Below are 14,083 nucleotides of genomic sequence, written 5' to 3'. Positions count from 1 at the left end.
TTGTTTTTCTTTTTAGAGACAGGCTCTCTCTCTCTCTTGTTCAGGCTGGAGTGTAGTGGTGCAATCATAGTTCACTGCAGCCTTGAACTCCTGGGCTCAAGCAATCTTCCCACCTCAGCCTCCTGAGTAGCTGGGACTATAGGCATGCTGCTGTGCCTGGCTATTTTTTATTTTTTGTAGAGATGGGATCCCACTCTGTGGCTCAGGCTGATCTCGAACCCCTGGCTTCAAGCAGTTCTCCTGCCTTAGCCTCCCAAAGGGCTGAGATTGCAGTTGTGAGTCACCTCAACCCAGTTTTGAGTCTGAAGCTCTGGAAGAGTGTGCCATGACCCACTCTTGATTTTGAGTGTTGATTTTTTTTTTATTTTGGTTTGTTGATGTTGGTGGAACTATCTGTATGTACTGTGTATATTTTACTCACCGTGAACTTACATATCTTTAAAGATTGTGGTCTGGAAAAGTAATCTGTCTTAGAATTTCCTGATTTAAAATTTGTGTAGATTGTCAGCTGGTTCTTTTGGGGGGTGGGGAGGGGACAGCAGGTAAAGAGCCATTCTGACAACTTAGGCCTCTCTACCCTGGTGTGGCTTGTCAACGAAAAACGATAGGCAGTTTAAGAGCCGGGTGAGGAAGCAGTAAGAAGTTTGGTAGAAGAGTCTTTGTGGATGTGAATTGCATGTGATGCTGTTTTGTTTTGGTTATAGCAAGCGGATGAGACCCTGGATTTTGAGGAACAGATTTTGGAAGCTGCTAAATCCATTGCTGCGGCTACAAGTGCCCTGGTCAAATCGGCCTCGGCAGCCCAGAGGGAACTGGTGGCCCAAGGAAAGGTGGGTAAAGCCAGCTGGCCAAATGGGGAACACTCACAGAGAGCGAGCCTCCGAGGGCCAAGGGAAAGAGCTACATACAGGCCTGACCAAGGAAGCACATGCTCCGACTTCCCTTCCCAACTGCCAATCTTTGCCCCACTGACTAAAACTGTTTGCTTAAACATGATTAACAGAATAAAAGGCTTGGCTTCTGGGCCTCCCATCAGCTTCTTGTTAGGGAAAGCATCCCACTCCAGGCAGCGGGCCTGGAGAAGACATTTATATGCCCACTGTACGTTAGGCCATTTGAAGATGTGAACTGTCATGTGTCCTGGTGGGCAGCTCTGTAAGCACCACAGTCAGAGGCCTTACTTACCACTTTCCAATGCCACAGGACTCCGTGTGTTTGCTAGGACTGTTGAGCTGAATGCTGTCCAACTCGGCAGCGAGCACTTTCCTTAGATGTTGGTCACAAGGCCAGTCTGGTTTTCAACTAAGAGTTCTTCAGTCTGTTCCATCTCCAGTCACCCATTCCATCTGCACCAGCATAAAAGCATCGTTGTTCTTAATGATTCAGAGGATTAATAGTACATTAGTAATTCTGGGTATGAATTACTCCATATGTCCTGTTATTCCCATATAGCCTGGAGCCATCCTATCCAAACTGACCAAGAATAGCCTCTCACATGTAGAGGCATCACAGAAGCCTGTCAGGCTGTGGCTTGAGAAATTTGGTCCCCTTAATTGTCAGTCACCTCTGCTTGATATTAAAAGGCCTTTGCTATCAGTGAACAGATAGATGGACATGATTGTGTCTTGACTTAAGAATTTGTAGAATAGTAAGTCTCCTACATACGAACCTTCAAGTTATGAACTTTCAAAGACTTGAACATGTCCAGTCATATGAGGTAGTTCCTGTGTCTGGTGTACATTGTCACATGTGTGCATCCCCAACAAGTGGTTGTGTTTTTGTGTACTTAGTACTATATAGAGTACAGTTATATGAATCTTTATTTCAAGCCCAGAGTGTCCAGAAGCAGTGCAAAAGCAGTGGTGATATATTATACTTTTCAAAGTACTGTACTATAAAAGTAAAAATATTTTCTCCATTTTTTGTTTGTTTTTTATATAAGAACTATATAAACCTATTACAGTACAGTTAGCTTAGGCAAACTTCGTTGGACTTACAAACAAATTAGACTTATGAATGTGTTCTTGGAACAAAACTCATTTGTATATAGGGGCCTTACTGTACAGAAGAGAAGTTGTGCCTGACCAGTGGCCTCCAGGAAGTCTCTTGTGAGCTCAGCCGTGTCTTAGTCCAGTCCACATACTTTAACCCTTTCTGAGCCATCATGTGGTATGTAGTTCAATATTGACACGTGTCTGCCACCCCATATGGCACTCATGCTGTCTCTTCATGCTTCTCAAATGTCCCCTATATGCCCAGCAGGGTGCTGGTCTTTTCCTGTGCACCCGAGTTCTCATGGACTGGTCAACACGTAAAGACCACAAATGGATCATTGAATAAAACATCCTACCTAAACTTTTCAGTTTATTTCAACATTGATAAAGGGCTGACTATGTGCCAAACATGTTGCAGGATACCAGAGAATCTAACTCGAGTATAGCCCAGTTCCTGCCTGTCCTCCGAAGCACTTACAGGTTCAGGCCTTGAAAAAGTTGGTAAAGGAGAGTCGGCTGGACTTGAGTGAACCGAAGGATTATATGTAGGCCCTTGTGGCTTGGCCTGACCTTCAGCAAGCCCTGATGGGATACCTGTCATGGCTGCCAGATCCCAAATTCATATTCGGGTTGAGATACACCCCTCTTACCTCCACAGGCACTTCCTCTCAGGTCGGTGCTGTGGGTGGCAGTCATGGAGCAGTGCTGTGAGTCTAGTTCCAGGGCAAGGCAGGGCTGAGGGGGCTGCAGGCCACTGGGCCTACCTGCCCACCCTCATTGCAGGTTTCTTGACTCCGATCTCTAGGTGGGCTCCATTCCTGCCAACGCCGCAGATGACGGACAGTGGTCACAGGGACTGATTTCTGCCGTGAGTTGCCTTCTCCTTCCTCCCCGTTTGCTTTTTGAATCCCCAAGGGAAACGGCTCTTGCCAAGAGCCTCTCAGACATAGAGGTACCGCAGAAGCTCATCAGGTTGTGGCTTGGGAAATCTGGTCCCCCCAATTGTCAGTTACCTCTACTTGATATAAAGGCCTTTGCTGTCAGTGAACAGATAGATGGACATGATTGTGTCTTGACCTAAGAATTTGTAGAACAGTCAGTCTATAAGGGAGGTGTGGGCCTTGGGTCACTTCTCTGTTGACTGTCCCTAGGCCCGGATGGTGGCGGCTGCAACCAGCAGTCTCTGTGAGGCAGCTAATGCCTCTGTCCAGGGACACGCCAGTGAAGAGAAGCTCATCTCCTCCGCCAAGCAGGTCGCCGCCTCCACGGCTCAGCTGCTTGTGGCCTGCAAGGTGAAGGCCGACCAGGACTCAGAGGCCATGAGGCGGCTACAGGTAATGGTCACTGATGCTGGTGGGAAAATACTCCTGTTGGAGCGGGTAAGTGTCACCAGGAGGGACAGCTTCACTTCCTTGGCATGACCCACCAGACCTTCCATCAGCCAGCTCTGTCCACCTCCAACCCCATCCTCTACCGTGTGCATCCATGCATCTTCCACTGCTGCCCCACCACGTGTGCCTCCTGGTCTCCTCATGCCCTGGGGCCCTCACTCACCTAGAATGTCCTGGCCCTTCTCCCCACCAGCCCAGCCCAGCAAACTCCTGCTTATCCTTTATGGAGCCATCTTCAGAATCACCTCTTCCGAGAAGTGCCCTACGACTCCCAGGGCTTATAACAGTCAGTCCCTCCTCTGTCCTACCAGAGCCCCTGGCCAGACTACTCTTACAGACCCCATCATTGCATTCTCTTTGTGTCCGTCTATGATAAGGCTGTGAGATTCCTAGGCAGGTGCCTCTTCTTCATCTGCATCTCTCACACCCAACACCGCGCCCGTCCCCAAGGAGGCCCTCACTCAGAGTTTGCCACAGAAGGGAGTGAGAGGACTGAGGACTTTATATGAAACTTCTGCTCAGGTTTCCCAGAGAGATCCCAAAGAGCATGTCACGAAGATGACAGTCAAGTCCTTCCCAGCACATATGCATTTTCCTGACTGCCTTCATCATAAAAATGCTTGGAACACAATGAAAGGAATGTTCGAATGAAACAGTCACATGGCTTCAACATCTTCATACACCAAATGTTAACGTTGTTTTCTGTTCCTGTTTTTATCTATACACAAAGTAGTTTTGTCTGGTTATAATCATAGCGAGAGTCATTCTGCTTTTTCACGTAACGCTTTCTCATACGTATTTTTTCCTCAAAGTTAAGGCTTTGTTCATTTCCCTGCGCAAAGCTAACTGGTCCATTCTCCATGAGTCTCATTTTGAATGGCTGCATGATATTACATCAACTGATTATGCCAGAATGTCCCTATACTTTAGACATTGTGTTTGCTTCTGATTTTATAGATTTTCATTATTATAAGCATTAGAATGCAGATTGTTTATATTGCTAAAAATATGATTATATAAGTTATGAAGGAATCATAAATGGCAAAAGTATTTGAACAATTCTACCAAAACTCAGAACTCCTGTTGTCTTTGCATTTTTATTATTTGACCCTCTGGGTTTCTCTCTGACCAACCTCCCTCACCTTCACTGAGTCCTGGGATAAACCCAGGGGAAAATTGAGGTGCTGCATGCCTATGAATATGTGATTCCTGAGTTTGGGGGACATCCCTTAGGAAAACATCCTGAGTTAAGAGAGACCTGGGTTCAAGTCCCACTTCTGCCATGAAAACTTTCCAGGCCTTAGTGACTTCATCTGCAAAGTGGGGATAGAAATGTCCACATGGACTCTTCTGAGGGTCAGACAGGAGAATGGATATGAAGGGACCATTTTAAGTCCTGAGGGTTGGCACAGATATAACACAGCGTCATTCTCTTTATCATAATTACTGATTTAACTGGACACTGCAGTGTCATGTCTGATTTCCTTACGAACAACTCAGATTTTCTAGGACTAGGCAGATCTATGTTCAGGTCCCATCTCTATAACTTACTAGTTACAGAATCTTAGACAAGTTCCTTAACTTCAGTTTTCACATCAGAAAAGTAGGCTAATGACGTCTGACCTATAAACTCTTTGGAAAATAAGCACATGATGACTATTTATCAGTTATTAGTTGGCTTCCCATTGACTCCTTGTGAAGCCCTCGTGGTCCCCATTGGTCACTGTTGATGACCAACCACATGGCCAGCTAACTTGGAATAAGAACTCCTCTCAACCTACTGATGGCTAACTCTCAAGCCCAAGCTCTCGACTCCAAGGACGTCTGAACAAAGAATGAGAGGTTTAATAAAGCTTTAACCACCTTTAGAAGAAAATTCCAAACCTTAGCTGACAGAGAGCAAATTCCTTCATGACGTGTTTCATGAGCATTAAGAATAAGCCAGACTGGACATGGTGGCTCACCCGTTATCTCAGCACTTTGGGAGGCAGAGGTGAGAGGATTGCCTGAGTCCAGGGGTTCAAGATCAGTCTGAGCAACACAGTGAGACCTCATCTCTACAATAATTTTTTTAAAAAAATTAGCCAGGCGCGGTGGCACGCATCTGTGGTTCCAGCTACCTGGAAGGCAGAGGCAGGAGGATCTCCTGAGACCCCAGGTCAAGACTGTGGTGGCCATGAGCATGCCACTGCGCTCCCACCCGGGCGACAGAGTGAAACTCTGACTCAAAAAAAGAAAAAGTTGGCAACCCCCTTGGGTCTCCTCCCACTGTGGGAGCTCTTCTGTCCTCTCAATAAAACCTGCTTAAAAAAAAAAAAAAAAAGGACCAGACTCAGTGGCTCAGCCTGTAATCCCAGCACTTTGGGAGGCCGAGGCAAGTGTATTGCTTGAGCCCGCGGGTTTGAGACCCGCCCAGGCAACTTGGCGAGACCTCATCTCTACAATAAATCAAAACTTGCTGGGTGTGGTAGCATGCACCTGTAGTTCCAGCTACTTGGAAGGCTGAGGTGGAAGAATTGCCAGAGCCCAGCAGGTCGAGTCTGCAATGACCGGGAGCATGCTGCTGCACTCCAGTCTGGGCGACAGAGTGAGACTCCAACTCAAAAAAAAAAAAAAAAAAAAAAGAATGAACCTGTACGGGGTGCAGCCTTAGTGAAAAAGCAGACTTGAATAGTGTTTCTTTGCCTGTCTCTAACTGCTGCCCCACCCTTCAGCCTACGGTGTAAAGTCCAGCTGTGGCTCTAAAATCACATCTGTAAAGGCCCTTCCACACAGAGGTGGATACTCCCTCCCCAGTGTTCTTATCGCCCTTCTTTCCCTCCAAAAGCCTCTGCTCAGCACCAACCCAGAGTAGCCACTGTGCCAGGTGCTGGGGATGCAAAGTTCAGCCACTGCCCCTGCCCTCGAGTTGCTCATTGTCCAGGAGCAGGACAGGCAGCCACAAGTGTAGTAAGGGCTGCAAAGAAGCCAGCACAGAGCACTCCAGGAGCACCGAGAGAGAATGTAGGTAGGGCCAAGTCGGACAAGAAAAGTGATATCTGAGCCAAGTCCTCAAGTACAGGCTAAATTGGTTGGGGAAAGGGGGAGTTGGTTTTCTAGACCAAGGAGGCAGACCTCGATTATGCCTCTGTTAATGCGCATATCACATTTATTTACATGATCGTAATTCCCCTCAAACATTTGTGTTCCTTGGGGGTCGGCACTTTGTCTCATCCATCTGCAAATAACCTGTGGTGAGGTAGGTGCTGATATCGGTAGAATCGATAGATGGATTGACAAACATGGATACGTGCTGGCTAGAGATCTTATGTGTTATAATTGGATGATAAATTGATTCATGGTCTCATAAACTGTGCCTTCATGTCCATTCCTGCCAGACCTAAATGGCTGTGTCTAATGCCAGAATGTGTGCTTTGTTCCCACTTCTCCAGGCAGCAGGAAATGCTGTGAAAAGAGCCTCTGACAATCTCGTTCGTGCAGCCCAGAAGGCAGCATTTGGCAAAGCCGATGATGACGATGTTGTAGTGAAAACAAAGTTTGTGGGGGGCATCGCTCAGGTGTGTGATTAAATCCAGAATAATGTTCACTCCCAAGATGGGTGTTGGATTCTCACAGAGATACAACATGACAGTGCCTCCAACAAGATGAAAGTGTGTTTCTCTTGCATGTAACAGTCTGGGTGTAAGCAGTCTGGGGATGTGCCATCTTTGGGATGTTGCCCTTGGCCACTGGTACTGGATGACTCAGTGGCTTCCGAGACTGTCCATCTACCCAGAAGGGGGGAAGGAGCGGGGACATGTCCTGAAGTTGCATGTATCACTTCTGGTTGCCTACCTTTGGTCAGCACTGAGTCACATGGCCAACCCAGCTGCACAGGAGGCTGGGAAATGCAGTATTCTTTTCTGAGAAGCATATTCCTAGCTAAAAACTAAGGGTTCTGTTAGAGAAAAAGGGAGGAGCAAAAATGGAAAACAATGATATTATCATTCAAATAAGATGATACATTTGGAGTCACTGCCCACCTCAGACGTTTGGCCCTACCGAGAGAATGAATGCCTGCCCGCTCCCAGAACTTGTATAAGCATAGGTGGGATTCTGGCTTACTCAGGATTGCACTCTCACGCATGGGAATAGGGAGGAAGCTTCAGGTGATCAGGCCTGCCCCTGTTGATGTGTTAATATAAATCCATTCTACAGAATGTTTTACTGCTCAGCACCAGCAACTCTGAAGTTACTCCCCTGCCTTCCAGCTCTCCTGAACTATTTCCCGTGTGGCTGTGCACTGGATGTGTTTTTACCAGAGCAGTTTTTTTGTTTTTTTTTTTTTTTGAGTTGGAGTCTCACTCTGTCACCCAGACTGGAGTGCAGTGGCCGCTCCCGGCCACCGCAGCCTCGACCTGCTGGGCTCTAGCGATCCTTCCGCCTCAGCCTTCCCAGTAGCCGGAATTACAGGCATGTGCTACCACGCCCAGCTGATTTTTTGATTTATTGTAGAGATGAGGTCTTGCTGCCCAGGCGGGTCTCGAACCCACGGGCTCAGGCAAACCGCTCACCTCAGCCTCCCAAAGGCACGGGATTACAGGCTGAGCCACCGAGCCCGGCTCCAGAGCATTTTTTTTTAAAAGATGTGGAGTACAATTCAGGGTTAGGTATACACATGGTCATTGTGCAGGTAAAGTTTGGGCCTCCCTTTTGTCCCACATCACCTGGTTTGAGATCAGGTACCTTATTGATGAATTGTGTCCCCTGCTCCTTCCCCTGGCAATTTCCCTCTACTACCAACCCCTTTCTTATAGTATCATGATAATTGTTCAGGGTCCACTTATGAGTAAGAACATGTGGTACTCAGTTCTTTGTTTCTCTGATGGATTACTGAGTATTATAGACTCTAAATCCATCCTAGAGTGTGTTGCACTCATTCCTTGAAGAATCTCCAATCAACTAAGTCTGGAAAATACTGCACTCTCACCCACCTTGATAGCAATACTCATCAACCTAGCAAAGATCCATGGGAAAGGAACTTAACTGGCTTTCTTGAGGACAACTTAACTTTTCACACAATACCTATCAGCTAATATTTCTCAGATCATACCTTCGAAGTGTGAAATAAGTCCATGAGGGCCATCTAGTGGTTAAGGGCACCCCCTTCAGCTTTGAGCATACCTGGACCAGGTCCCCCTCCACTAGCTGGGTGCCTGCAGAGGAATGAGCCCACACCTCTCTGCTTTAGGTTTCTTATTGGAAAAATAGGACTTTCATTAGTGCATATTTCACAGGGGCACCACGAAGGTGCAGGGACAGTTGTGTGACGTGCTTACAGCAGAGTCCAGGCCGTGTAGAAATACAGTAGATGTTTGCTGTTGAATCAGTGGCCAGGGTCATTCGTCTCCAGAGCTAAGAATGCTGCTCCCAGAGCACGGCCGTGTCCCACTGTAGCAGGGGCCACGGGAGCTCGCGCGACAGCAGTTGGGGGAAGAAAGCAGAATGCTTTTAAAAAGTGTTAGTTTCATAAGGCTCGTTGCTTTCCTTCTAGATCATTGCCGCCCAGGAAGAAATGCTAAAGAAAGAACGAGAACTAGAAGAAGCAAGGAAAAAACTGGCCCAGATCCGCCAGCAGCAGTATAAGTTTTTACCCACGGAGCTGAGAGAGGACGAGGGCTAAGGCCAGAACCACGGTGGGAGCCCCAGGGGATGGCTCTGCCTGAACGGGACAGACTGCAAAGCTGCCTGCCTCCCCCTGGGGCGAGTCTGGAGCCCTGAGCGCTCGTTCTCGCGTGTGTCCTGTTGACACCAGCTGCATGATCGTGATGTCACACGGTACAGTGTCCCACCCACAGCTCCTCCGCCACCTCCCCTCATGCCTCGCTGTGTCTCAGGAGAGAGGGGTGCACGTTTCGTGGACTGTTACCAAAAAAGAGAAGTCAGTATTATGTCATTCTCAGACACTCTTCTTCTGTTGGTCCTACTCTGGGCCTGCTCCTGGGCCTCTCTGTGAAATTATACTAGGAAAAAAATATATGACTTGGAGGAAGCCACTGATGTCATAGATACTCTTCTTCCCCTCAGGAGAAGACGGAAGTTGGAGTTGGACATGGTTAATAAAAGCCAGAAACACATGCCCATGTGGCCTCTGGGAGGGTGACCCAGGTCCTCCTTCCGTGTCTCGAGCACTGGCTCACACGGGATGAAAAACTCCCACTCTGTTGTGCACGCTTTCTTGCCTCAGTGTGTAAGCTCTTTGTACAATCTAAACCCGTCTTGTATTCCATGGCTGAGAAAACTGAACGATTATTTTTTTTTCCTCCATAATCCAAAGGGCAGAGTTGTGGGAGGCTGTCAGGGCTTGGCGAGCAGGGGTTGTAATAAAACACGTGGGCTCCGTACCCTGCAGAGGCTGTTTCAGTTTACACAGATTCATCCACACAAATCCATGTCTCCCAGATAACGGTAGGTGCAACAGCCCCCTCTTACGTGTTTGGGGTGGGCATTCTGCTGGAACAAAGAACTTCCTCTGTGACTCACCTCAGGACCCGTGTTGGTTTCTCTGCACTTGCAATGGCCAGAATTCACGATTGAAAGGCAGCTGTTTTAAAACTTCGTCACCTGTTCTCTGGCCCAAGATGACTTTTGCTCTGTCTATATGCATCCTAAAATCAATGTGAATCTTTAACAAGATAGTTTTACTTATTGTCACATAAGTGAAGACATACTGTATTTCCAGAGTCCATCTTCTGGATGTCACTCTTCCAGAATTTCCTGTTTTTCCCCTCTTTCCACTTTTCAGAGACCTCTCCTAGGAAGGGCATTTAAGGGCCTTGAACTTATCTTTAATATGAAACTTTACCCAAGATGGTGCATGAATGATGGTGGCTTGTGGGGTAGATCCTAATGCCAGGTAGCAAGAGTCTTTGAAGGAAATCATGGCAGGAAGACAGGAGTTAATGAAGGTACATGGTTTTCAAAACTGACACCCACTGAAGGCAGTCATCCTCTGCTTCTCCTCATGGTATGCTGCCACATCTCATAGTTCATTCACCCTGTAGCTCTGCCTGGGGGGAGAAGTTGGTGCTTTGGCCCTCAAAAGATCGGCAGCCCCTAGCCCATGTCATGGTTTTAGAAGATATTAAACTTTTGACAGCTTCCCATATTTATAAAATACTTGTAAGTGCTGCACCTATTTGAATTTTTTTTTGAAGTTAGAGAAAATACAGTGGCAAAAGCAAGGGGAACGCATGTGTGGAGAATGAGGGGCTGTAGGCTCCAGTTCTGAAGAGGAGGAGCGATGCAGGAGCCCTGGTCTCTCGGGAAAGCTGACAGACCCTTGACTTGCTCTCTTGGAGTCGAGCTAGTGCGAGTCTTCATGACTGCCCTGGCTGGGCACTCTGAGGATGGACACAAGGTACGTTCTGAGACTCTTAAGAGTCAGACCAAAGGCTCAGAATCAAGGTGTGTCAATGGCTCATGCAGCAGGCCTTTGGGGAGCTCCTCCACGGCCCAGGCCACCCCACCCTCTGCTCTGCTACACCATGCCCAGGCAGCTTCCCCTCTTCCCTTCTGCTGTCTCCTGCCACATCCTGGCATCCCAGGAGCAAGGCAGAAACAGGCAACACGTTCTCCGCCCCTGCCTCAGAGTTGTCTAAGACCATGTGATGCCCGAAAAACCTTCAGAGACAAGCCAAATGGAATGAGGCTAAAGAACAGGCACAGAAGATAGTTTATTTTCGTAGGACCTATAGAAATACTCTCCTGTCTGGAGTTTTGCACTGCTAGGAGTGTTCAGGAATTTGGTTCTGGTTTTTGCCGGGTGTGGGCCTGGTTTTTCCACCATCCCTTCCTCATCCACCCTGCACCTGTGTGTGTGAACAGCCTTGTGACTGGCTTGGTCTCAGTTCATATAGTGGTTGAAAGGCTGTGCTTTGGGCCTTGTTTAATAGGTACTATGGCAGTGACCCCGATGTCACTGAGGGGGACTTCTGGTTCTTCTTCAATGGGAAATAATGCAGGTATGAGTTGCATTTTGGGGTGTGAACTTTCATAGCCTCTTATAAGAGTGTGATTTCAGGGTAAAAAGGACCCCAGGTCTGGAGCATAGAAATGTGGCTTTCTGAAGTAGGGAGCAGAAGAGACATGTGTCCCTTCTCACTTCTCTGTCCTCTGAGGGGAACTAATGTTGAGCTGTGAATCCTTTGGGCTGACACTTGGGCCCAGAAACTGCCGTTTCTGAGGGTCAAAAAAGGAACATGAACTGGACTTCAGAACTGTCTGGTGATTTGGGAATCTGGATTTTGCTTGGTGCGCCTTTCAAATGTCTTTGGGTAAGAATGTTAAGGCCACGTTTGATTAAGCAAACAGCCCTTGTTCAATCAAACTCTACTGGCATTCAGTCAGATGTGACCCTGGCAGTCTGTGCAGGCGGGTACCTTGAGTCCTGGTCAGTCTTCCACCTGGTCATCGTGTGCCCAGACTGCAGTCCATGCCATGGACCATAAGGAGTGAGCCACTTGTAGCCTTGCTGACATAAGTTTTTATCACGAAAAACCTCCTTGAGCTTCTCCTGAGTCTCACCCACTTGCTTTCTGGCTGCTTTGTCAGTCGAGTTTACAGGCAACTAATGTCTATTCTTGATTAATCAAAAATGTATAACCAAAAACCATCACCCCTTGAAAGAGTGAACTCCATCTTCAAAGTGAGCCCCAGGCCAAAGTTTCATGAAGGAACCTGGCACAGGGTGAGCAAGATGTGATCTCTGCTCCCAGGGAACTTGTGGGCCTCTCGTCAAGGAGTTTCAGTTTCCTGCTTGCAGGTGGTCCCCAGAATCTTCCAGCTTCGAAGTCACAGGCTCTAGCAGGGCCTCTGGGATTCTGGCCTTAAGGCCGCAGCACAGACTACCCACATGTTCCACTCTCAGATTCCTGGAGGAAATGTACCCTCCATCGACCAAGGAGCTGGCTGCTTCTGAGAGACTAACCAAACCCAAGAAATTTGGAGACGTGTTCTCTTCAGGTTGAAAGGTAGTAGTCACCATAGTTCAGAAAGCAAAAGATCTGGACAGCTGTGCTAATGGCTCATGTCCCATCTCTCCACAGTGCTGGCCTCAAGAGGGGACCTCTGTTGGGGAAGGTATCTTTCCCAAGGCAGTCTCCAAGTGCCATGTGTAAAATGTCCAGAAACGACCACTCCATCTTCCTGAGCTTGTGCTTTGGTATGTTGTGTTTATGGTCATTAGGAATGAGGGTGTGACGGCGCTTCTGTGGATTAACTTTTTTTTTCAATGCTATGAAGAAGAGCTATTTCTTTTCTATAAAAGAAGCTTAGATTTGTCCTTCCTCTGAGCCTACCACCCAGCCCTTCAGGAAGCATCGATGTGTGGGTCTTCACCCCATAAAGCGAAAAGCAGAGTTTCACTCTTCTGCCTCCCATCAACCTGCAGTACCCAGAAGAAAAGGGGAAAGTTAAGCCCTGTGCTGTGTCATCATGTCTCATCCCAGAAATTAATTTATCTAATCACATAAATTATTATTTTTTTTAATTCTCTAGAAATAAACCTTTAAAGGAATGAATCTGTGTGAAGGCCTCATGGGAATGGGAGGAAGGTGGGAAAGGGAGGGTCAAGACTGTCATGGGAGTGAAATTCCACCTTGAGCACCACGTCCCGTTACCAGAGGCATGTTAGGACAGTGCATCCACGTGTGTGTGTGTGTGTGTGTGTGTGTGTGTGTGTGTGTGTGTGTGTGTGTGTGACAAACACAAAGCCACAGGGTACCACTGAATTCCATACAGCTTTGCTGACACTAGAGGAAACTCAAGGAAGAAGTAGACTTTGAACAGGGAGACAATTATTTTCCTCTGAAAGAAGCAGACTTCCTGGACGCGTGGCTGGGGTGTTTCGACCATGCCTGTCTCGTAAGTCCAAACAAATGGAATCACCTCCAAACTTGAGCCCGGGCCTGACACAGGAAGGTTAGGCTCACTTCTGACTGCTGAGGCCAAAAAAATGCAATCTCCAGGGAATGCCAACCCCTTCTTCCTGTTTGGGGGTGGGAATTGCTTGGATGGAAGTCCTGGTATGGGGGGCAGCCAGACTTCGAAAAATGGGCTGCGTTTCTAATCTGTGAGAAGGAGGTGTCAAAGAATCACCATAGCAACCAGGAGAATGCCACTGGTGTGTCTAACAGCTGATAAGAAGGACTTTTCTTTCGCTCTTAATGATTTAGAATCTCAAAGCCAACTGACACTAAAGGTCTTTATGTCTTTGACTTAACAACAAAAACAGGGCTGGGGCCGACCACCACCCAAATGAAGGTGGGAAGCCAAAGCAGACCAGGAAGGGTGAAGCCAGCGAACGTTAACTGAGTCTCCCTGGTGTCAGCTCAGTGCTGCGGGACCCAGTGGCCCAGCCCTCAGCCTCAGCGGGGAAGCGGTTGTGGCCATTTTGAAGAAGGGCAAACCAAGACTTAGCCAGGTGGAAGTGGCCATGCCGGGCCAGAGGCTGTCTCAAGGAGTTCAGATCCTGTGTGTGTGCAACTAACTCAGGATGCCCCACCAGCAAGGGCCTTAGGGGTGCCCCAGGCCCTGCTGTCTGCAGGACCCTGGGAACCCCGCCTACTTCCTGGAGAAGGTCACAGTTCAGGGAGGGAAAACACTCAACCTGGGGCGAGGGAGGAAAGGGCGGAGCCCTGAGGCTGAGAAGGGCTTCCA

At 47.9% G+C, this 14,083-nt stretch overlaps 1 protein-coding gene across 1 annotated transcript in view; it reads left to right on the top strand.

The window, feature by feature from the left end:
* LOC103253539 (talin-2-like) overlaps positions 1-9,768 on the top strand; it is an 81,105-nt gene extending 71,337 nt beyond the window's left edge. The window contains exons 18-22 of the mRNA XM_021709474.1: positions 705-830; positions 2,800-2,862; positions 3,146-3,373; positions 6,817-6,942; positions 8,919-9,768. Coding sequence (XP_021565149.1) covers positions 705-830; positions 2,800-2,862; positions 3,146-3,373; positions 6,817-6,942; positions 8,919-9,047 — 672 coding nt within the window. The 3' untranslated portion in view covers positions 9,048-9,768. The remainder of the gene's footprint in view (positions 1-704; positions 831-2,799; positions 2,863-3,145; positions 3,374-6,816; positions 6,943-8,918) is intronic.
* Positions 9,769-14,083: the final 4,315 nt, after the last annotated feature.

Source organism: Carlito syrichta, unplaced genomic scaffold, assembly GCF_000164805.1.
Source record: "Carlito syrichta isolate Samal-C Ts95f unplaced genomic scaffold, Tarsius_syrichta-2.0.1 Scaffold236456, whole genome shotgun sequence".
Lineage (NCBI taxonomy): Eukaryota > Metazoa > Chordata > Mammalia > Primates > Tarsiidae > Carlito > Carlito syrichta.
This window is presented reverse-complemented; position numbering and strand designations above follow the sequence as displayed.